This window comes from Aulonocara stuartgranti (genome assembly GCF_965226115.1).
Source record: "Aulonocara stuartgranti genome assembly, chromosome: 4".
NCBI classification, from domain to species: Eukaryota; Metazoa; Chordata; class Actinopteri; order Cichliformes; family Cichlidae; genus Aulonocara; species Aulonocara stuartgranti.
In genome coordinates this window covers 38371547-38396753 of record NC_138942.1, presented here as the reverse complement: position 1 = coordinate 38396753, position 25207 = coordinate 38371547, and the positions used below count along the sequence as shown (strand labels likewise).

The window sequence follows — 25207 nt, the reverse complement described above, 5'->3', positions numbered from 1 at the left end:
ACACCAGGAAAGCGAAACCTACTAAATAAATGAAATTCCTGAATAAGGTTTGTTTCAGCAGGCATAGAGATGCTAATGTCTAGATGCGCATCAGTATTTCAGCATTTCCAGAAGGAAAAAAAAAGAAGCAAATGATCACGTGCATGCTCTCGCTCTCTACTGCTTAGTTCAACACATCTGATTTCTCTGCACAAGTACGGGCTGCAGAGACCCACGGGATGAGAATAAGAGCAAATGTATTCATGTTCAGGTATTCATGTGGAGGTCGCGAATTCAACATCGTCAAAGGATTTGAATCACACGAACTCAGTAAATCAATCGCGCGGGCAGGCAGTCAATCAGCGGGGAAACCTATTGATTCATAAAATCCGCATCCCACACATTCTCTCTTTCGTACATATACACGCGCCTGCAGATCCCCCCTCTCTCTCTTAGAGAGGCAGAGAGGCTGACTCCTCCTTCCTTTCCTTCTCTCACTTGTGTCTCCTTGTTGGCGGTACAGTATAACACAAGCATACAGATCGGGGACCGACGGTGGATGGGGAAAGGCAGTAGCCGCAGCAGCAGCAGTCGGACGTACCGACCGAAGGATGCTCCAGCACCATGACTTGCTCGGCGTCAGATAGCGAGAAGATCGTCATCAACTGCGGTGGAATTCGACACGAGACCTACCGGAGCACCCTAAAGACGTTGCCGGGGACGCGTTTGTCTTGGCTGACAGAGCCCGACGCCTACAGCAACTTCGACTACGATCCCAAGTCCGACGAGTTCTTCTTTGACCGCCACCCGGCCACCTTCGCCTTCATCCTCAACTACTACCGTACCGGCAAGCTCCACTGCCCCAACGATGTCTGCGGGCCGCTCTTCGAGGAAGAGCTTGCCTTCTGGGGCATCGATGAGACGGACGTGGAGGCGTGCTGCTGGATGAATTACCGACAGCACCGTGATGCAGAAGAAGCCCTGGACAGCTTTGAGACCCCCGAACCGGATCCACCCGAGGACGACCCTGCACTCACCGGCGGAGCGGATGGCGACCTGAAACGTCTGTGCATGCAGGAGGACGGCCGCAGGGCGACACGGTGGGAGGTGTGGCAGCCCTGGATGTGGGCACTGTTTGAGGATCCCTACTCCTCCAAATATGCCCGGGTGAGTGGCAAGTGTAACGTTCAATCTGTGTTCCCTTTTTTTTTTATCGTGCGCGCTCTGCAACTCATGCGTTTGGCACTGTTTTGGCCACTGCGCATTGTTGCGCGTAAATGTTCTCCGGATACTGTTGGAGGATGAAAGGACGTTCAGTTCTCTGCGGGTTAAAAAAAAGCCACAGTGGTGTACGTTTGATCTTTCTCATGAATCATTTTGCAGGAGGATTGTGGCTCCTGCTGATGGCATTTTTTTCAGTGCGCATCAGCCCATCCATCTCACAAATGTTTCACAAGTGTGCATCCATCCTGAATGTCTATCGTACACCAGACATGTTTTTTCCATATCTATTTCTTGTCAATCCATACTTTGTGAAAATTATTCAACAGTCTAGAGGTCACCTCTATGAGTAAAGTGATCAAAATGTAATAAAGGAACGTCAGCTGTGCATCCTCACACTTCATCCTAGAGGTTTGTCTCAGTACATGTGTACATGTAGTTTACATAGACTTTAGTTAGGTACTGCTCTTGCTCCAATGTTGTTCACAACTGCTTTGTCTGTTTCTAAATGTTGTTGCCTCCCAGGAACTCACTTCAAAATGATTCAACTGTTCTGTCCTGACTATAATGAGTCAGAAGATCAGCTTTGTAGCTTATTTATACTATATAACACCAATGACCTACAACAGTAATCTCAGCATGCTGTGTATATGTAGGAGTTTTATCACAATCAGAAGTCAAAGGCCCTAGAAAATAGGAAAGTATGCCCTTACAATCAAGCAAGAACCGAGCTGTCTTTTAATAGAAAGATAAATATCAGAATGCAAAAATAGAATAGAATAGAATAGAATAGAATAGAATAGAATAGCCCTTTTTGGTCATTGTACATGTACAACAAAACCAGCGGTGCCAGAATAAAATGTACACAGCAGACAGCAGGAATAAATAACAAACATGAGAAGTATTTACAATGAAGAGGGACATACACAAAAAGACGAGAAAGGCACACATTTAGAACAACATAGCTGTAAAGTGCTTGAAGAAGTCCGGAGAAAGGACTTGGTCTAAATAGAGTCCATGTGTGAGTAGCCTGAGTGATGAAGGTTTCTGAGACCATGGCTCAGGTGAGGTGGGTGGGCAGGGGTGGGCTGTGGGGGGATAGTGCTTGTTAACAGTCTGAATGGTCCAGGGGAAGAGGCTGTTAGTGAGCTTGGTGGTGTGGGACCCGATTGGCCTGAGCTGCTGACCTGCTGGTCAAACAGGTGGTAGGGGGAGTGCAATGGGTCACCTGGGATGGCCCTGGGCCCTGAAGCAGCAGGATGTGGCGATGGCCTCGGGGGGTGGCAGAGGACAGCCAATGAGTCTTTTTGGGCAGTTCCTGTTCCAAGTTGCGGCTGGGAGTAAGTGGAAGGAGAAGAGAGGAAAGAGGAGCGCAAAGAGCCCACTAACAACAAATGGCCTTCTAACCTGAACTTGCAGCTGGTGTTTGTGTGGACACAGAGTCCACGGGGCTCCACGAGAGAACAGGAGCTCACCTTCATTTTCAGTTTTCACTATTCTTGAATTAAATTCCATCTAAACTGCCTCCTGTTGAATCTGGGGCAGTTCTTAGATCCAGTGATTGAAAAAAGTGATTTGTTTGACAGTACAGCATCACAACATCATGGTGACAAGAACTGGCTTTGATATGTAACGAGCTTCTTGGTTGCATGAGAATATTTTGTGGAAGGTGAGACTATGTTAAACCTTTTCGCTGGCACCAAAGCAGTTTGAAGATGTTTATGTGCAGCTGGTCTGCAGTCTGCTTTTCAACACAGAGGAGAAACTGTACTAGCTCAGGACTAGATTAGGTCACATGTTAATTGGAAGGTTAAGCGTGTGATCCCTGGCTGCTCCAGTCGGCATGCCAAAGTATTCTTGGGCAAGATACTGAAGCCCAGTCTGCTCTGTGGTGTATTTATCAGAGGCAGAAAGCACTTACATGTAGACAGTGTTTGGGTAAATGATGCGTTTTGTACAGAGTGGTGACTAGAAGGATGCTGAATAAGAACCAGGCTATTTACCATAAAGTGGGCTTTACTATCTAGAGTATGGTATTTTAAATATGCTGCTTTTTTACCCACTTTAAGTTTACTGAAAGTTCTGCTGATTAGAGAAAACTATAAGATGTCAGCAAAGCTATCTGATGGAATTCTCTTGGTTTTTATAGTGTCAATGCAACAACAGTCATTTCGAGGAGAGCTGCGTTGTGATGATTGATACTCTGAACTTTTAGTAGAATTAAGGCAAATCAGCTTCTGACAAATGCTGCAATGCACCAGTGCACAAACCAAAGTGGGTGAGATTTAATTTGTAAAAACCACAGGTGTTGTTTTTGTGAAAAACTCAAGTAAACTTGTTAGATTACTACAGTAAATAAATAATTTTCAGACGTTATTTTCTCAAGCTGAAGACAAGGCTGCTGGATTAATTTAATCAAACTGTAACCAAGCTGTGGCCCAGCACTTCATCCACATGTGAAACAGCAATCAGACGTCAACAGTGATATAGGTGAACATTTCTATCAGCATGTCTGCTGTATCGGTCAAAGAGGATCTCACTCAGTTTATGCAAGTGTTGCAGTTCAGAGAGGCTTGTTCCAACCCAGTGTCCTCACAAAATACAGTCAAATAGAATGATGCTGCAACTTTCAGTGTAAGTGCAGGACACAGAATGCCCTTTATGCAGAAAAGCAGGCAGTCTGGCTGTAGATGGTCCTCGTGTCTATACAGGGGACCCCAGTTTGTGCAGACAAAAACCTCATACGAACCAAGATCTTTTCTTAACCATAGTGTTGCGTCCATATGTAGATATCACAGGAATGAGGACCTGTGGAAGCATGAAGTACCATAAAAATGGACAGGTCTGCAATGTAAATGGCAGCAAACGAGTGACTGAATAATGAGGGGTGATAGTACAAAAAAAGACAAGCTGATGTCATGGTTGAGGGGGTTAGGACAGCATCAGTGTGACAGTGGAAGTGACTTTGAAAGTGTTGCAGTCAATAGTTTTGGTGCCAGCACTGGGACAAAAAGGTTGGGTTGAAAGGTAGATGGTCAGCGCAGCAGCAACACTCAGGTAAGCTAAAGTCCAGCTTCTGTTAGCCGATTAGCTTGTTTCAGGATGAAGGTTTAAATGTTTTTTCACAAAGATATTTGACAAAGAAAAGCAGGACGGCATGAGTTGTTGTCCTGTGGCGTCTGTCCTTAAGTATGTGTATTATATTTGCAAAGGTGCCAGGTTTGCCCATTTCTGTCTGTCTTCTGCTTCACAATCTACATGGTCCATCTCCGATCTCGTTCTCTCGTGTCATCGCACCGACAGCTCACTGTGGTTTATTACTGTGCTACATAATCAGAGATGAGTGCTATATTGCTTATTATTGCTATTCAGTCCCTTCTCACCAACCCTCCACCCAATATGCTCTCACTCCCCCACCTCGTTCAACCCCCCACCCCCAGCTCTCTGCTTGTGCTATAGCGTAAGACTGCAGTCCCCATAGTAGCTGACTGTGCTGTAGTCTGCTGCAGAGTAGGAGAGAGAGAGAGAGGCACAAACAGGGGGAGGGAATTACAGAATGTGAGGTGTTTTTGGTTGAGGGTGAATTCAGCAGCAGAATAAAAAGAAGCAAAAGAGAATGGAGCCACTGCAATCCCCCCCCCCCTATTTCTTTCATTCTTTACTTTTTTCTTCCCCCAATCTCTCAACAAGACAAGCAAATGCACACACGAGCTTCACTTTCACACACTTGCTAGGCTGCTACACACAGAGTTCATTGTAGCAGTGTGTCATTTTGGTCCTAGTACTTATAGCTCTTTCCTACTGTATTTAAGCCCCAAAGCACTTTCTATTATGAGGCTCATTCAGCTTATTCACACACATCACACAAGCACTTTTTTCTGTCCCTAAGTGCTTTTGTCTAACATTCACACTCGGATAAATGCTTCAGTGGTTCAGTATTCTGTTTCATGGATAGATCCAGACCGCAGGAGCCGGGGATCAAACCACCAACCTTCCGACAATCTCCTGAGCCACAGCTGCTCGTTTTGTTCTTCCATGTTATTGTTATGTCAGCGGAAAGGAAAAAATAGTCTCTTTATGATGTCGTTCCATTTACAGTTAACACTGAAGATCTTCAATAAAAAGTAATTAGTAATAGATTTTATTAACCTCCTATTTAAAAGTGAACAAACTTGACACTCTGATGTGTCCCTCCATACTCTGCCACCCACTGGTCATTTAATGTTACTACAGATGTATGACGTGTCATTTAACCCTGTCATGCATGAATTCTGATGACCTCAATCAGTATTTTTTTTTCATCTTTTCATGACTGAAGATGAATAAAAATTCTTTAGAAAAAAAGCTGAATGTTTTTGGAAGTAGTTTTTAGTTTGTTTTTAGTTTTAGCTATTTTAGGGGGATATCTGTGTGTGCAGGTGACTATTACTGTGCATAATTATTAGGCAACTTAACAAAAAACAAATATATACCCATTTCAATTATTTATTTTTACCAGTGACACCAATATAACATCTCCACATTCACAAATATACATTTCTGACATTCAAAAACAAAACAAAAACAAATCAGCGACCAATATAGCCACCTTTCTTTGCAAGGACACTCAAAAGCCTGCCATCCATGGATTCTGTCAGTGTTTTGATCTGTTCACCATCAACATTGCGTGCAGCAGCAACCACAGCCTCCCAGACACTGTTCAGAGAGGTGTACTGTTTTCCCTCCTTGTAAATCTCACATTTGATGATGGACCACAGGTTCTCAATGGGGTTCAGATCAGGTGAACAAGGAGGCCATGTCATTAGTTTTTCTTCTTTTATACCCTTTCTTGCAGCCACGCTGTGGAGTACTTGGACGCGTGTGATGGAGCATTGTCCTGCATGAAAATCATGTTTTTCTTGAAGGATGCAGACTTCTTCCTGTACCACTGCTTGAAGAAGGTGTCTTCCAGAAACTGGCAGTAGGACTGGGAGTTGAGCTTGACTCCATCCTCAACCCGAAAAGGCCCCACAAGCTCATCTTTGATGATACCAGCCCAAACCAGTACTCCACCTCCACCTTGCTGGCGTCTGAGTGGGACTGGAGCTCTCTGCCTTTACCAATCCAGCCACGGGCCCATCCATCTGGCCCATCAAGACTCACTCTCATTTCATCAGTCCATAAAACCTTAGAAAAACCAGTCTTGAGATATTTCTTGGCCCAGTCTTGACGTTTCAGCTTGTGTGTCTTGTTCAGTGGTGGTCGTCTTTCAGCCTTTCTTACCTTGGCCATGTCTCTGAGTATTGCACACCTTGTGCTTTTGGGCACTCCAGTGATGTTGCAGCTCTGAAATATGGCCAAACTGGTGGCAAGTGGCATCTTGGCAGCTGCACGCTTGACTTTTCTCAGTTCATGGGCAGTTATTTTGCGCCTTGGTTTCTCCACACGCTTCTTGCGACCCTCTTGACTATTTTGAATGAAACGCTTGATTGTTCGATGATCACGCTTCAGAAGCTTTGCAATTTTGAGACTGCTGCATCCCTCTGCAAGATATCTCACTATTTTTGACTTTTCTGAGCCTGTCAAGTCCTTCTTTTGACCCATTTTGCCAAAGGAAAGGACGTTGCCTAATAATTATGCACACCTGATATAGGGTGTTGATGTCATTAGACCACACCCCTTCTCATTACAGAGATGCACATCACCTAATATGCTTAATTGGTAGTAGGCTTTCGAGCCTATACAGCTTGGAGTAAGACAACATGCATGAAGAGGATGATGTGGACAAAATACTCATTTGCCTAATAACTCTGCACTCCCTGTACATTTTGGTGTATTTCAGGGGACCTTGTTTGATAGTATTCATTTTCTAATTCCTTTATTTTTGTCTCTAACTCTTTTGCCTTTTGGAAAGTCAATCTTGCTTTAGAGCTAGTGATGCTAATTATTTGGCCCTCAATAAAAGCCTTAAAACCTTCCATCTTATGGTTGCAGAAGTTTCTGTTTTATTCATTTCAAAATAGAGGCTAATTTGTTCATCCAGAAGCGAGACCAAACCAGGGTCCGCCGACCATTTTTGTTTGCAACGCCTAATTCTAGCATCTTTCACAAGCTTTGCGTCCTGATATACCAATGAGTTGGGAGCATGATCTGAGATTAGGATCGCCTCAAAGGAGCATTCCTTGATTTTATGTCTCAACTCTGCAGATATCAAAAAGAAGTCAATTCTTGAATTCTTTTCTTCCCTCCAGATATCTATTAAGTTTAATTTCTTCATAAAGTGCCGTATAGTTACTCTACTACGGGTGTGAGACTCTTCGGTTCCCGAGCTCCTATCTTTCACCGGATCTAGTACACAGTTAAAATCACCTGCCACCACACATTTACCAGGAAAAGAGGACAACATGAGGAATAAGTTTTGAAAAAAGATAGGGTCGTCTGTATTAGGTGCATAGATGTTCGCCAAGATAATTTATTCATTTAGTAAGTTCCCTTGAATGACAAGGTAACGTCCAAATTTGTCTTTGGTGACTTTACCTGGAGTGGTATGGATTCGTGCACCAAAATGGTGACCCCTCTCGCTTGAGAGTTAAACGATGCAGACAAGACCTTGCCTCTCCACCTCCTCTTAATTTTCAAGTCCTCGTTATGCATCAGATGTGTTTCCTGAAGAAACACAATGTTAGACTGCAAAAATTTTATTTTGTTCATGACTTGTTTAACTTTCTTCAGATTTTGTAACCCTCTGCAGTTCCATGATGTGATTTAGATTTTTATCTCACTAGACATTTCTTGTAGATTGTGCAGTTATATTCCCCAAACAAGTGAAAATATATGTCAAAAAAATAACAAAAAGAAAAAGACGGAAAGCTAACATAAATACTATTAGTAACATCAGAAACTGCCCGAATACCCTCACCGTCACTCATATCCAGGCCTTCCCCAGATGTTTAAAGCTTTCAGGTAGCAATTAACAGTCCCACCCAAGGATGACACCGTATAGCTGAACTAGTAGAACCGAACTATCCAACTGTTAACTATAACATTAACCATACCCTCCTGTGCCACCAAGGTTAGATATTACATTCTTATCTATTCATAAACACCCCTCTTTGCCATAAGTGAAATCCAATTTCACATTTCAAATCAGATTTCTAAGCAAAACTAATCAGAAGTGGTCTGCTGGTTTGATTGAGCCCCACTTACTTGAAGTTGACCAATTTACATTTGTTGCAGAAATACGTTCGGCCTATTAATCTTTTTTTATTTGATTTATTTATTTATTTTAAATTAGAAGACAGATATGGGTATCTTAAGAGGGTTAATCCTGCACTGAGCCCCTGATAGAAAATGCATTGTAATATGCGCTATTAGACACAAGCATACATTTAACGTTATAGTTTGATCTGCCCGAGCCGGCTCGGCTCGATCCTGCTCCTCTTCTTCTCAGGTCAGATGTTACCTTCTGCTTTGTAAACTTAGACCGTATCCTAACCATCAGTCCGATCCCTCTTTTGACTTGATCCGTTTGATGAAGCCCTCCGCCTCAACATGGTTGTTAAAGATGAGGGACCGTTCCTTATATGTCCCTATCAGCCGGGCCGGGGGAATGATGCCATAGCGGAGCCCCATTGTGCGGAGTTGGCGCCTCGCCTCGTCGAACTCCTTCTGTTTCTTGTGGACACCTGCCGCCACGTCCTGGTAAAACCTCACCGTCTTGTTCTTGTATCGTACTTCTGTTTTAGTCTTAGCTGCTCTCATCAACAATTCTTTATCTTTGAAGCTGAGAAATTTCATTATCAGCGTACGGGGTGCAGGATTGTTGTGGGTTCTCGGCCCAGCTCCAGCGTTAGTTATGTACGCCCCAGCATCAACTCCAGTGCATCCGGCAGCCAACTCTCCAGAAAGGCACAGGCGTCCTCGCCCTCCGCTCCCTCCGGTAGGTTGACCATCCTCAAATTGGAGCGCCTTGATCTTGTCTCCAGGTCCAGCAGTTTGTCCTCCAAATCTTTATTTTTATTTTCTAGGACTAGTACTTTTGTCTGGAGGGAGGCAACGTTATCCTCAATTGTCAAAATCCTAGTTTCTGCTTCTGTGACGCGCTCTACACAGTCAGTAATGTCTTTCCTCGCACTCTCAATAGCGGACCTATGCCGTCAAACCTGGAGGAAAACTCTGTTTTCATGTTGTTGATAGCGGTCAGGATGATGGCCAATGTGGGGCAGGACTCTCCTGCCGCCATATCCTTGCTTCTGTCCGGCGCATTAACCTTTGGAGTCCCGCTAGCGTTAGCCTCGCCGGAGTCCATGGCCTCACTGCTAGCTGATGAATCCTTGCTAGGCCTCGACTTCGTAAAGTCTGACAATTAAGCTTGGAGAGTTTTGTTCCGCCCTTGACTGACTTTCTTCTGTGACACCGGCATAACCCTAAGTTTATTTGTTGAAATAGCGGTGATTCACCTACTCAAGTACAATATATTAGCAGGATTTTGCCAACAGGGTAGCAGAGCAGGTTAACGCATGTCCGCTCAGCTCGCCGCCATACTGGAAGTCCCATTTGAAATCATTTGGTAAAAAAAGTATGGTAGCCAAAATACTTTCATGAATGTTTGACATATGACATGACACTTTTCTAAGTTAGTTTATAAATAAGCATAAATAAACAGAAAAGTTTACTAAAACCAAATACTTGAAATGCCAACGTAGAACAGTAAAAATATCACCTGAAGTGAAAAAGTACTGAAAAGGTGTAATGCTTTGATGAACGAAGAAGGATAAAGTAGAAGTTCTACCATTTAAATTGGCTTACATATAAGAAGAAAAAAGAATACTGATCATCATTAGTTTACATCATTCTCAGTGTTAAAAATGTTGACTTCTTCAAATGAACATGATCTGTGAGATGGGTGGTCAGTGGATGGAAACTGGCCCAGTCGATTCTCCTAGTAACAATAACTGAGCCAGTTTTATTCACAGGTGAGCTCCATGTGGAGTACAACAGTTAATGCCTACAGGGTCTCAGTACATCTGCAGAAAAACAGTGACAACCAGGTGATGATATTTAATCACAAGCACATGCTTCAGCATTTTTCCAGTTCTCATTTTTCCCTTTTCTGTCATTGCAGTGTCTTTCATCTTTTTATAAACCACCCATGTCTCTCTTTCTACATGTCTCCCTGGAGGTTTGCTGTGGTAAAGGCAATATATCCTGCAGGGTCCCTCTCCCCCCTCGGTGCTTTTCAGGATAATGCTGTGAAAGAGACTTTTTTTTTGTCTGTGCCACCTATCTGTGAGGGAGAGAGAGAGAGAGAGGGAGGGGGACCAAACTATATTTCATGTCACGTCAAGAAACAAAACATTTAACCACAGAGGGATCTCCGCTGTGATCTTGCCTCGTAGGGAGTTAATAAAACAGCCAACGAACAAACACACAGACACACACATGCAAAAATAGCTAACTGAGCATGGGAACGGTGAGCCCATAGGCTCATTTAATACAGTACATCCATACATGCAGCAGATTCCTGCAGAATGATCTGTTGTGACGTGTTGTGCATGGTGTGTGTGTGTGTGTGTGTGTGTGTGTGTGTGTGTGTGTGTGTGTGAACTGCAGTATCTAACATCTACTGTGGATGAGTTCCTTTCACCTTCAGTCCGAGACAGACAAACTAACACACACAAATCTACCTGTATACACACACAGCCTCACACATGCACACAGAACACAGCACACACACGAGACAAGCACAACTGCCAGCTTTGAGGTACACTTGTAAGCTTAACATATGGTTGTGATTTTCAGTAATGATACAGAATTCCTAAGGTACGCTCGTCACTGTGACACGTGAGCATACGTGACATACGAGTACTCTGTGACTTGAAATGTTTAAATGTACATGGGAGAGATAAATATCTTAAACCATATCTTCTTCATTGTGTCTTTCCTCAACTCAACCATCACCATGACAGTCATCCTTTCCTCACTGTTTAAATGGTTGTGTTTACATTCTTGAGAGAAGATGGAACTTCAGAAAAACCCAAAGGTTCTCAGACTGTATTCTCCATCTCTGTCTGAAGACAACAAAAAAGGCTTTTTGTGCAAACTGTGTGAGTAAGTATATGCAAACACATAGTGGGGAATACAGTTTTCCGGCAGGGCTTTATATTGTTGAAGCATTATCAAACCATCAATATAATTTTTCTGTTGGAGGACAAAGACATGTACCTCACCGACCGACCACAGTATGTGAGGACTCAGGGCTGTGTGTCGGACAGGGTCGTCTGCAGTACGGGGGCCCCACAGGGAACGGTTCTGGCTCCGTTCCTCTTCACCATCTACACTGCAGACTTCTCCCACAATTCCACCCAGTGCTTCCTGCAGAAGTTCTCTGATGACTCTGCAATAGTCGGCCTCATCACTGATGGGGACGACAAGGAGTACAGAGGACTGACTCAAGACTTTGTGGACTGGTGCCAGCTGAACTACCTCCAGATCAACGCCAGTAAAACCAAGGAGCTGGTGGTAGACTTCCGCAGGCACAAGCATTCTCCACTGCAACCACTGAACATCCAGGGTATGGACATTGAGGCTGTGGACAGCTACAGGTACCTTGGTGTTCATCTGAACAACAGACTGGACTGGACTCATAACTCAGACGCCCTCTACAGGAAAGGGCAGAGCAGGTTGTACCTGCTGCGGAGACTCAGGTCGTTTGGGGTGGAGGGCCCACTCCTGAAGACCTTCTATGACTCTGTTGTGGCTTCTGCTATCTTTTATGGTGTGGTCTGCTGGGGCGGCAGCATCTCTGCTGGGGACAGGAAGAGACTGAACAGGGTGATCCGAAGGGCCAGCTCTGTTCTAGGATGCCCTCTGGACCCAGTGGAGGTGGTGAGTGACAGGAGAACGGCGGCTAAGCTGTCATCCCTGATGGACAACGTCTCCCACCCCATGCAGCAGACTGTGACAGCACTGAGCAGCTCCTTCAGTGGGAGACTGCGGCACCCACGGTGTGGGACGGAGAGATTTCGCAGGTCTTTCCTCCCCACTGCTGTCAGACTCCACAACAAAGACTTTAACTGAACAAACACACACATCCACACATGTGCAATAACACTAAGTGCAATACTCTTTTCTGGCATCGTTGTATTTTTACTCAGTTGTATATAGTATTTGTATTTGTATTCTATTTTTATCTTATTGTATATTTTTATTCTATTTTATTCTACTGTATATAGTATATTATTTTATTCTATTCTGTACAGTTGTGTACTGTATTTATTCTTATTGTATTCTAATTTTTGCGTCATAACTTTTGCACTGTCCACTTCCTGCTGTGACAAAACAAATTTCCCACGTGTGGGACTAATAAAGGTTATCTTATCTTATCTTATCTTATCTTATGATTATATTTCTGTAGTTTTTGAACATCTAATTCTGTCTTGTTTACTGTTTGCTGCTTTATATGTAATTCAAAACAAATGTTGCTCTTGTGTGTACACAAGCTATGTTCTTACAGTCCTATTACCAATAACAGCACCCTATAATCTGCATACATGTACATAGTAAGGTACAGACACAGTTCATAGACACTTATATTTGTCATGTGTTCAATGCTCTGTAGAATAATGGACTTGCCAACATCAGCACCATTAGCTTGACCTCTTCCCAGCTTGACGCTGTCACCTGCTACTGCCCCTTTCTGTGATACTGTACACTGTCACCCATCTCTTCAGAGGAGCCAGTGGTCAGCTGACTCAATCCGACAATCAGCCACCCAGCGGTAGATGAGCTAGTGAACAGCTGCTCAATCAGTGACTGGACCAGTCTTGGGTTGTTAGCTTTTGTGGTGTATTCTGCTCGTGTTAACTAAGCTTGGTGTTTTCTTTGAGGAACTAGTGAATGTTACTCCCCTCAACCCCTTGCCCTTATTCTTGGGGACGTAACAAAATTATTGCAAATTTATTAAAACTAGAAAAATAAAAAATATAGCATTTACAAATGTATTCACAGCCTTTGCCATAACACTCAAAAGGTTTCCACTGATCTGTTCGATGTTTCTATATCATGTTTTGAGTTTACCTGTGATAAATGCAGTTGATTGGACATACCTGTCCAATATATAAGGTTCTATAGCTTACTCTCTATGTCAGAGCACAAACCAAGACATAAAGTTCAAGGAATTGTCTGTAGACCTCCAAGACAGGATTGTATCAAAGCACAGCTCTGAGGAAGGGTACAGAATAATTTCTACAGTTTTGAAAGTCCCAATGAGCACAATGTCCTCCATCATCTGTAAGTGGAAGAAGTTTGAAACCACCAGGACCTAAAGCTGGCTGCCAGGCCAATATGAGCAACCGCTTGTGACCAAGAACCTGACAGTCACTCTGACAGAGCTCCAGTGTTGTTCTATAATAATGATGGATTGGATTTATATAGCGCTTTTCAAGGCACCCAAAGCGCTTTACAATTCCACTATTCATTCACTCTTGCATTCACACACTGGTGGAGGCAAGCTACAGTTGTAGCCACAGCTGCCCTGGGGCAGACTGACAGAAGTGAGGCTGCCATATCGCGCCATCGGCCCCTCTGGCCAACACCAGTAGGCGGTAGGGTAAAGTGTCTTGCCCAAGGACACAACGACCAGGACAGAGAGACCGGGGATCGAACCGGCGACCTTCCGGTTACAGATGCGCTTCTCAACCCCATGACTCACGGTCGCCTATGAAGGCAGGAGAACCTTTTCGAGGAGAACCTAAAGTAGCAAGATGGACACCACTCCTCAATAAGCTGATGTTTGCAAAAGATGCCTGAAGAACTCTCAGATTAGGGACAAAATTCTCTGGTCACCAAATGAACTCAAAGATTGAACTCTTTGGCCTGAATCCCAAGCATCATGGCTGGTGGAAACAGGCACTCCCCATCACCCGGCCAATACCATAACTTAAGTGAAGCATGGTGGTAGCAGAATAATGATGTGGTGATGTGTTTAAGCAGTAGGAACTAGGAGACTAGTCAGATGAATGCAGCAATGTACAGAGTATCCTGGATATCTCTGTACATTGCTGGAGCACTCTGTCCAGAGCACTCTGGATCTGGCAATAACCATCTCCGGAGTGATCTGGACTTCAGACTGGGGGTAAAGTTTGTCTTCCAACTAGACAACAATCCTAAGCACACAGCCAAAAATAAGAAAGAAATTTATTTGAAACCACTTTGTGAATGTTCTTCAGTAGAGCCCAGACTTGAACCATATTGAACATCTCTGGAGAGATCTGAAAATGGCTTTCCACCATAGCTCCTCATTCAACCTTGAGCTTGAGAGGTTCTGCAAAGAAGAATGTGCAAAAAGTTGTAATTGCTGTCAAAGGTGCTTCAACATTCGCCCTGAGTTCCTGAAGGCTCTTGATGTTGTAGGGCTGTCTTGGTTGACACGCCTCTACAATGTTGCGTGGAGATCCGGGGAGGTACTGGATTAGCAGACCGGAGTGGTGGTTCCCATCTTTAACAAGGGGGAACGAGAGGGTGTGTTTCACTCTTCAGTCTCCCTGTGAAAGTCTCTGCCAGGGTGCTGAAAAGGACAGCCCATCTGTTAGTTGAACCTCGGAGGACCAATGTGTTTTTTGTCCTGGTCGTGGAACACTGGACCAGCTCTTTATCCTCTCGAGGATACTTGAGGATGCATGGGAGTTTGCCCAACCAGTCTAGATGTGCTTTGTGGACTTTGAGAAGGTATCTGACCATGTCCCTTGGAGTGTCCTTTGGGAGGTGTTTTGGGAGTATGGGGTGTCTGGCCAATTGCTACAGGCTATTCGATCCCTAAACAAGCATTGCAAGAGCTTGGTCCACATAGCCAGCAGCATGTCGGACTCATTTCCAGTGGGTTATGGACACTGCCAAGGCTGCCCTTTGTCAACGATTCTGTTCGTAATTTTTATGGACATAATTTCTAGGTGTAGACAAGTGGCAAAAATCTTTCACTTCGGTGGCCTCAGAATCTCATCTCTGCTTTTTGCATATGATGTGGTTCCATTGGCTTCATTCTGTGATGGCCTCCAGCCCACACTAGAACACTTCACAGCCGAGTGTGAAGCGGTGGGAATGAGAATCAGCACCTGCAAATCTGAGGCCATGGTTCTCAGTCGGAAAAGGATGGAGTGCCCACCCTGGGTCAGGGACAAGTTCCTGCCCCAAGTGGAAGAGTTTATCTTATCTTGAGTGATAGGAGAAGGGAGATCGACAGACAGATTGGTACATTGATGCGGATAATGTACCGGCTCGTCTTTGTGAAGAGAGAGCTGAGTCTAAAAGCAAAGCTCTCAATTTACCGGTCGATCTACATCCCTACCCCAACCTAAGATCACGAGGTGTGAGTAGTGAGCAAAAGAATGACATCGCGGATACAAGTGGCAGAAATGAGCTTCCTCTGAAGGGTGGGTGGCTTCTCCCTTAGAGATTAGGTGAGGAGTTCGGCCATCCGGGAGGGGCTCAGAATAAAGCCTTTGCTTCTCCACATCAAAAGAAGCCAGTTGAGGAGGTTCTGGCATCTGACAAGGATCCCTCCTGGGCGTCTCCTGGGTGAGGTTGTCTGGGCATGTACTTAATGGGAGGAGGCCCCAGGGCAGACCATGGACATGTTGGAGGGATTATATCTCCCAGGTGGCCTGGGAACGCCTTGGTGTTCCCAGGTATAACAAAGTTTTTATCTGACGTAAAATGTATAGAAATTATACATATACCAACAAGACAGTGTACATATGGAAAAGATATATATAAACCTTATAAAGTTTGTATCTGTCTTGTGTGAAACTTGTATGAAAAGCATACAAGAGTAAAAACAGATATAAGATCCCTTGAAAGATTATATAATGAATCTTGTATGTTTTGGATACTTACTAAAACAATATATGAAAGTAATGAGAAAGTGGCCACTTTCATGAGTTAAGTCATATAAGTTTTTACTATTTCTTTTCCATATGGGCCCTGTCACAACAGCATTTGTTTTCATTCAAAGTCTTTATGGCTTTAATACCTGGGGGGCCGGTCTGTAGTCAAAATGCCCAATTTTCTGTCCCAGTCCAGCCCTGCAGGTTAATACTGGCAGTGTCACCATGCCAGCTGACTGGATTTCATCATCAGCCAGTGTTGCTCTCTGGCAGCCCGTGGGGATGAGGGAAAGGAGGACCCAAATGCAGGACTCTGGTAATGATGACAGTGCGTTTTATTTACAGTGCAGAAAATATAGACAACCAATAAATCCCTGTGTGTTCCTGACTCCTGTTCCGTGTCTCCACTCCCTGCGTACCATCCACCCGCTGCTTCCTCGTTCCTCCTTGGAAACACATACAAAAGCAGCCTTCAGAAAACTCCACAATCGCGGCAGACTAACACTTACTGGCTTGCTGAAAAACTAACAGGTAGTCACGCATAACGATCCCTTGTTGTGGAGCTCTCAGCCACACTGCTGTGTAGCTCCCCGACGATGTTAGATCAGCTCCAGGTGTGTGTGATGATCCAGATGGCAGGGCCACACCCCCACACATGCACACACACACACGCCTATATATAGAAACAAATGACAGCAGCACAATACAAGGACACGGTAACTATGGCGTTATTTTTGTGCCACTATTCTGAGTGCACATAAAAAAAAATGTGAGCGCAGGTAAAAAAAAGTTTGCAGGTGCAAGTGTTGCATTTTGAGGAGAAATTTATTTTGAGCGAAGAAAAGCTAAATTTGAGTGAACAAAATTCACTCCTGCGTGCAAAACATGTATTTCAGTGTTTGCTGTTATCCACACACACACACACACACACACACACACACACACACACACACAACAGCAGCCCCTCTCGCTCGCTATGTGTTGCTCGTGCTCTCAACATTTCTGTCCGTGCGCGCTCAACTCTTTCTCTACACCGTTATATTTGTGCCACAAAACCAGCCAATCACAGACTTGGATGCAAAAAAATCTGATTGGCTGTTTTGGTCTCCAATCAGCTCGAAATGACGAAATGCAATATCCCCGAATGCATTTCGTCCAAAACTTTTAAGATATTTTCAAATATCTGCTCGATTTATAGGTGTGTCTTTAATGTCCTGTGGCAATCTGCTTTTCAAAGAAATCCAGCATGTCCTTAAAAGCAGCTCCCGACTCGTAGTTTCCCTGAAAACCACAGAACACAGTTTTCTGTTTATCTGTCAGCTGCTTTTTGGTGACTGAGAATAAACTGCTCTGAAAAATCTAAAACTGCCTCGGTAGGAGTCCTGGAAAGCCCAAGTGAATGCTTTTTCTGCCCAAAACTATCTCAAATTTTCTGTTATTTTAAGGAAATGTGTCCTGATCTTGTTTTCAGTCAGTCTACGAAACAAAGTTGAGATGTATGAACATTTTCAATGTACAGAAAGTTTTGTATATGGGCAGAAGAGTCTGTAAATGACTTAATGAATAGGTGACACATGAACATTTTAAGTTGTTTACAGTCATAACGTAATCTGACAATAGCCAGTCACATCTTAATAAAGGCAAACAAAAAAGACAGACCAAATCTCCAACATTAACGTTTAAGGTTAGGTTAAGCTAAAGTTACAGCTCAGCTACAGTTAATTGTGATTCACTTACATTTGCTCCTGTAGGCTTACACTGATGGACTGGGGGACTGACTTGCTGCATTCCCAAGCAAGTTGACACATAGCTGCTACTCCCTTATCCTGGTTCTGCCTGTTAAAAAGGGTCTTTTCCTCCCCACCATCCCCAAGAGTTTGCTCTGATTGTAAGGGTTTTGTCCTGTATTGTTGAGCCTTACCCCAACAATCAGACGAACCAAGCAACAGTGGGAAGAAAAATCTCCTTTTAAACAAGAATGAATCTAGTTTGATAATTACTAATGATTCAATGTAATAGTAGTGTATAATTACATAAAAGGTGAAAGAGGTAAGTGGAACCCCCACCCCCCACCCCCTAGGAGCCCAAGGCTATTTCATCATGGCACTGTTGACCATTGCAGAAATCAGGATAAATAGGAAAACTAAGCAAAAATAGTGCATTGACTCCTGCTTACCTGCCTCACCTGAGTGAATGTGTGTGTGTGTGTGTGTGTGTGTGTGTGTGTGTGTGTGTGTGTGTGTGTGTGTGTGTGTGTGTGTGTGTGTGTGTGTGTGTGTAACAGAGACTATATGGAAATGTGAAGAAGTCCTATGTCAGACATCAGTTATATGAAGCGCTTCAGTAATGGCAGTGCACACTGTTGCAGTCATGCACATAATGCAATGACAATAAAGTGAACACAACATTGAGATGTGTTCCGTAATCATAGTGTAAAAGAATTATATCTGTATTTATATTTGACTCAGTAGTGTCTTCTCCCCCCCCCCCCCATAGTACTATATTCCATTATGATGATCTCATTTTGGTTGTCCCTAAGGTGCTGTTCCTAAATCAGTCAGTGGAGCTATAACTTATATCTCAGGCCCATAGCTCTGGACACACCCAGAGACATAAATGCATGTATTTTAAGAGTCCACCATTCTTTCTAGAATCTATGAACTTTTTGGTTACAATGAATAGAAGACCAAAATCACACTTAAATCCATGATCCCAATCAATGTCTTTCTTCAAGTCAAAACTTTGGAAAATTGTAGTCATGTTTTAGACCCCATCGCAGCACTGACACTGTGCTTGTTAGGGCTGCGAATGAGATCTTAAGAGCTGCTGATATGGGTGAAAGTTCTGTGGTACACCACTGTGAACAAGAGACCCGACAACTCTACGGATCATGCTGTTATTTCTGCTTTCTCTGTCTCCATCCCACCCACACACACACACACACACACACACACACACACACACACACACACACACACACACACACACACACACACACACCTTAGTGTTTTTTGTAGTTCCAGCTTTTCAGCACACATCCAGCTGTTTCTACTGTCTGATTATCCACATTCTCAGAGTCCCAGCATGCTCCTTGAATAGGAGTGGCATGATTAAATAATGGTTACAAGCTGTCGACCATTCAACCCAGGCACTGCCCCCTGAACCTGCAGCCCCATCCTTCCTCTGCAGCTGAGCCACCCCCACATGCCCCCGTTGCCCAACTTAACCAGGGTGAATCCTTTATCCTAAGATTTTACGCAGGCAGGATGCGATGGCTGCTGTCTTGTCCATCTGAGAGCACACCTGCCCACCTCCCCAGTGGTACTCCAGGTACTGTACCGCCCTCCATCAACTCCTTCGGGTTAACCGTGAGCCCTGCCGACCTTAAACATTGTAAGACCGCGGCAACCTGCTGCACATGCTTCGTCCAGGTGTCAGTATGGATGATGACATCATCCAAGTAGGTGGCAGCATACAGTATGTAGTGTGTGGATGCAGCACTTGGTCCAAAACTGATGAGTGTTGTGAAAACGAGCGGTGGCAATCTGTTCCACGAGCATGGGGTAGGCCCTGCGACCACTCACTCACTCTGCGGTAGTCAACACAGAGCCGCATAGATCCATCTTTCTTCACCACAAGAACTATGGGGCTACACCACATGCAAGTGACTCTTCTATTACTCCCATTTGTATTATCTCAGCCAACTCCTGAACAAATGCAGAGAGGTGAATGTTGAGGTAACATGTCAGGCTGTGAATGCTCCATCAAGACAGAGGTCAGATCTGTCTGCTGAAGGATCTCTTTCCTTAGAGGAACGCTGGGCGATTCTAGACCGCCTGGGTCTATCCTCAAAGGAAGTCTGGTTGCAGGTTTCACTGTGACAAAGGACCCAGCAACTCAACTACTTTTTTTCTCACTGGGCTTTTATTTAGACTTCAAAATTCCAAATACTGATAATACTTTGTGTTTGCTGGATATATAAAAGTGTTTATGGTCACATGAACTATAAAAGGTGACGATGTGCCATTTAACCTCATTTCAGCTGAAATTCACTCAAAGGTGACACTTTGTCCGAACTGCATAGAGAAACTCCTCATCAAAGCTTTCCAGTGTTATGAAACCTGAATAACTTTTTTGGCATTGCGTAATAGAAACAAGACAAGATGTTATGTTGGTGAATAATTCATACAGGAATATAGACCACTGGTCTGTTCTATCCTTCATGTGTGTGCACTTTCTGCCTGCAGTCATTTTGTCCCGCTCTGTGATTTGGCAGCCTGGGGCACTATTTGGCAGACCTCCGTCATTTCTACTTAGTATATCGGAGTTGCTTCTGCATTGAGTGAGGCACTGCAGCAGTCTGCAGCTTGTAGCAGTAACACTTCAGCAGAGCAGCAGGGGACAGAGGAAGGAGAACAAGCATACCGACGTTTCAATCTTATCGTTTTTTACTTTGTTTTTGGCTTAACTTTTAACTCGACTGAGATTGTTTGATTACTAACGAATCTTCTTGGTAAAATCTACTCAGACAAGTCCCGTTTTGGATTATGTAACTGACCAGTTCAGAGTGGAAACCATCACACATTTAGCTGGTTTGTGATATGACTCTATGCTGTTTTAGTACTGCAGCCAGTGTACAGATGGGCGGCGGAGCCACATGACATTGTAACTACCCTTCCTCCTACTGCTTTCCTGTTTCACTGTACCTTGGATAATCATTGGAGCATGTCATTATAGCACAGTATGCAGCTCTAGGCTCTGCAATAGATTTGAACTACCTATCCTGCTCTCTATGTTTCGTCTGGACAAGGACAGAAATTACAGGAACATAATCAAATGTATATTTTAAACCTGTGATCTTGCAGATGACACTGCGTAGTCAGTCAAAGACAACTGACAAATGATGATTTGTTACCAACCAATTAATATGCCAGGAAACGCTTTGTCGGTTATTGTACTCTGGTGGTAGTTTTTACATGAGTGTACACCACCTGTGCACATCCCAACTGAATGGATCTTTTCTTGGGAATCTATCTTCTGAGGGGATTTAATCCATTGCTTTATAATGGAAATATGTCAAGTCTGCTTTGTTTCCCCTCTAAAAGAATCTGATTGATGGTGTTCCCGGCATCATCGCCCCCTTCTCACTGAGTCAGTGCAGTGTAGCTTTGCTTACATATGCGTCTGCTGCTGACTGGAGAGCAATTAGTATCAGGAGTGATTTGAGAGGTTTGCGCAAAGATCAGCTGGTTGGCTGCAGTTGTTGTAAGATGTGCTGTTTGTCTCCGACAGGGGAGGAAAGGCGAGAGGGTGAAATCTGAAGGGAGGGAGACAAAGTAGAGGGTCCTTCATTCAGGAACCTGTGTGACGCCGTGCACTGAGGAACAGTGTTTAATATGTACTGCAAATTCAATACGACCAACTTAACCTTTTAAAAACACCAACAGGTGAAGTGCAGCCTGGTGTGGATTAAAGTTAAGTTCACTTTTAGGTTTACCCTTTCAGACAGAATTTACATTTTTGGGCATCGCTGGAAGGAAATCATGAAATAGAAGAACTACAAGGTGCGAGTGGAGTCAGATCCCAGACGTGGACAATAAGGGAAAAAACCTACAAACTTACTAGTCTAGTACAAACCTGCTTAATGATTGGTTGGCAGTAACAGTCATCTTTTACAAAAACACAAGCTACGTTTCTCGTTTCTTGGTTGACTACGGTTTATCGATCCGCCCAGTACTCATTAACAAGATCTCAGGTTTTGAACAGAGATGAAACATTTCTCTAAAATATAAATGTGATATTGTTCCTGTAGTTTCTGTCCAGATGAAACGCATCATAAATCACAATTTAACTGCAGAGTGAACCAGAGATCCAGGCTAGCTGGTTGTTCCTGTGTCGAGTCAAAGGTATAAAGATAAATGCATTACAGACATTCGCTTATTTAAAGCATTGCGTTCAGCTTTGTGCTCAAATTACAGGATCAAGTTTGAAGAATAAAAATTAAACTTGAGAAAATCCTAAACGGTGGCCATAAAAAATGACCCCTACCAGATTTAAAACTCCTTTTTGTCACTCCCTGCATGTCATCACTTGTCAACAGCAGGGAAACAGATTGAGGGCTTCAGAAAACAAAAACATAAATGAGCACGAATGGGAAAACTGACAAGAGAGTAAGAAAGGGATTTGAGAGAGGGAGGTGTGCTCAGACATTCTACCTTCTGTAGTATGCTGAGAAGCAGTACACTGCAGCACTGATATCAAAGCACATGCATCCTGCCTCTCACCTAACCCTCTACTATGATGTCCTTCTATTCGTTTTGTCGCATACATGAGCACACATATCCACACGGCCTCGCCACACACGTCGGAAAAACTTCAAATGTGTGTGTGTGCATGCAGAGGGATCTCAGCCAACAGACTGCTGTATTCTCCTCCTGCTGGGGAGCAAACAGTATGCAAATCTTCAGCCAGGCTATTTGTACTGAAGTCACCTTACAGGGGACACTGTTTGTGTCTTTTGTGCAGTGTAGGGGAGGACATCCCTCTTGCTGCATCACTGCTGCAGTTATGGCAATCATCGGCTATCAGTTTGGAAAGTCTGTAAAATGCAGTCCCAGGTTTAACCACAATGACTGGTTTCATTTGGCCATCACAGAGTTACAATTTCAGGATTAGTGTTCACTTTCACTGTAGCTGCAAGAATTTCTCTCTCAAAAATGTCCTTTCCCAAAGACAGCCTGCCAAGTTAGACTGAATGACAAGTGAGCTTCATGATGTAGTCACCTGAGATGGTTTCACCTCACAGGTGAGCCTGTCAGGGTTCATTGGTGGAATTTCTTGCGTTCTTAATGGTGTTGGGAGCATCAGCTGTGCAGAAGTCAGGCTGGTACACAGCTGACAGCCCTGTTTGACAACTGTTAGAATTCATATTATAGCAAGAACCAATCAGCTAAGTAAAGAGAAACGACAGCCCATCATTACTTTAAGAACTGAAGGTCAGTCAGTTGGAAAATTGATAAAACTTCTGATGTGTCTGAACTAAACGTGTCCAAGTGCAGTCACAAAAACCATCAAGCACTACGATGAAACTGTCTCACATGAGGACGCCCCAGGAAAGGAAGACCAGGAGTCCCCTCTGCTGCTGAGGATACATTCATCCGAGTCACCAGCCTCAGAAATCACAAGTCAACAGTTCAGAGGAGACTGTGTGAATCAGACCTTTATCTCAAATAGCTGCTAAGAAGCCACGACTAAGGAAGAGCAACAAGCAGAAGAGATTTGTTTAGACCAAGAAACACAAGGAATGGACATTGGACCAGAGGAAATCTGTGCTTTGGTCTGATGAGTTCACGTTTGAGATCTTTGGTTCCACTCGCCGTGTCTTTGTGTGTTGCAGAAAAGGTGAACATATGGTCCATGGATGGTTCCCATTGTGAAGCATGGAGGAAGAGGAGGTGTGATGGTGTGGGGGACATGCAGCGACATGCCATCCCATCATTTAGTTTTCAACAATGACCCCAAACACACCTCCAGGCTGTGCAAGGGCTATTTGACCAAAGAGAGTGATGGAGTGCTGACCAGACAGCCTGGCCTCCACAGTCACCTGACCTAAAGCCAGTGGAGATGGTTTGGGATGAGATGGACCGCAGAGTGAAGGCAAAAGGACCAAAAAGTGCTCAGCATCTCTGGGAACTCCTTCAAGATTGTTGGAAAGCTGTGGGTCTTAAGCAGGTCAATTATTCGTTTCATGATGCAGCATGTTTTCCTTCAGTGAAAGGACTTGAGTATACTGTAGGTGTAACCAGGCTCGATTACACTTTGGTGTAAGTGGCCCAGCCAAATCATTTCCTTTTTCCATTTGGGTCGCTCGAAGGAGCTCACTCACCAGCCTGAGTGATAGGATGCCTCCTGTGCAAACAGTCGTGAAATTTCCCAGGATTTCACAGTGATATTATATCAAAGAGGACGTGGTTGGGTATGGGAGCCATAAAGTGGTAGGCCACAGAGGGGCACAGAGTGAGATCAGCGTATGCTGAGCTATAGAGGTCAGAGGCCACCAACTTTCTGCAGAAGCAATCAGTAAAGACCTGTGCTGAGTCTGCGCTTCCACAGGCCCCGCTGGTTTAGAGACTTATTACCCTTAACGAAGCAAGACGAACAGCGATCGATTGATTTTACTTGCTAGCAAGGGAAGGACCTCAGAGCAGCCCTTCTGCCCTCGGTGTCAGACCACTTCGAAGAACCATCACCCCACAGTAGCCTTTCATTTCTGTGACACAGAGTTTACACAAACACCCATTGTAACCCCCCCTATGGTGCGTCATAAACCCTAAGGCATTGAGTGTGCATGTGTATGTATGCTCGTGTGTGTGTATGTGCATGCATGTGCACGTGAGTGTGTGTGTGTGTGTGTGTGTGTGTGTGTGTGTGTGTGTGTGTGTGTGTAAATGCGGGTGTGTTTGTGTGACTTCCTGCTCACAAAAGGGTCATAAAGGCAGGAAGTTTACTAAACAAGAAAACAGAACCTTCACACAGGACGTGTCCCTATAATAAAACGCTACAGTCTCCCCCACCATTCAACTTCATGTGGTGTGCAGATTAGCTCAAAAACAGTGCATTACAAGCTTGATGCAATTGTTTTTTCATGGCAAGTGCATCCAAACCTCACATCACCAAGTGCAATGCAAGAGTAAAGCACTGGTGTAAAGCCCACTGAAACTGGACTCTGAAACAGTGGAGACGGCAATTCGATGGATGAGTTTGGTGGCTGCAGAAAAACTGTACTTAGTGGAGGTGGAATAATGGTGTAGGGTATCTTTTTCAGGAGTTGGGCTCAGTCTCTTTGTTCCAGTGAAACTTAATCCTTCAGGTTACCAAGACATCTTGGACAATTTCACGCTCAGTTGAACAGTTTGGGGATGACCCCTTTCTGTTCCAACATGACGGTGCACCAGTGTGCAAGGCAACGTCTATAAAGACATGGATGACCAAGCTTGATGTGTACACACGTGGACAGGCAAATTAATTTATAGCTTAAGTTCTACTGGCAGCAGGACTTAAATGATCTTATAATGTGCTTTCTTCCTGTACGTTGGTGGCTGAGTGAGTCTGCTCTCCAAGTAAAATGGTTTTGTTGACAATGACAA

At 44.1% G+C, this 25207-nt stretch overlaps 1 protein-coding gene across 3 annotated transcripts in view; it reads left to right on the top strand.

The window, feature by feature from the left end:
* Positions 1-503: 503 nt before the first annotated feature.
* Positions 504-25207, top strand: part of LOC309704961 (voltage-gated potassium channel KCNC1-like) — a gene marked incomplete at its 3' end in the record, with an annotated part of 73205 nt that continues 48501 nt past the window's right edge. For all 3 annotated transcript variants that reach the window (XM_082530500.1, XM_082530499.1, XM_082530501.1), the window contains exon 1: positions 504-1146. In XM_082530500.1, coding sequence (XP_082386626.1) covers positions 604-1146 — 543 coding nt within the window. In that variant the 5' untranslated portion in view covers positions 504-603. The remainder of the gene's footprint in view (positions 1147-25207) is intronic.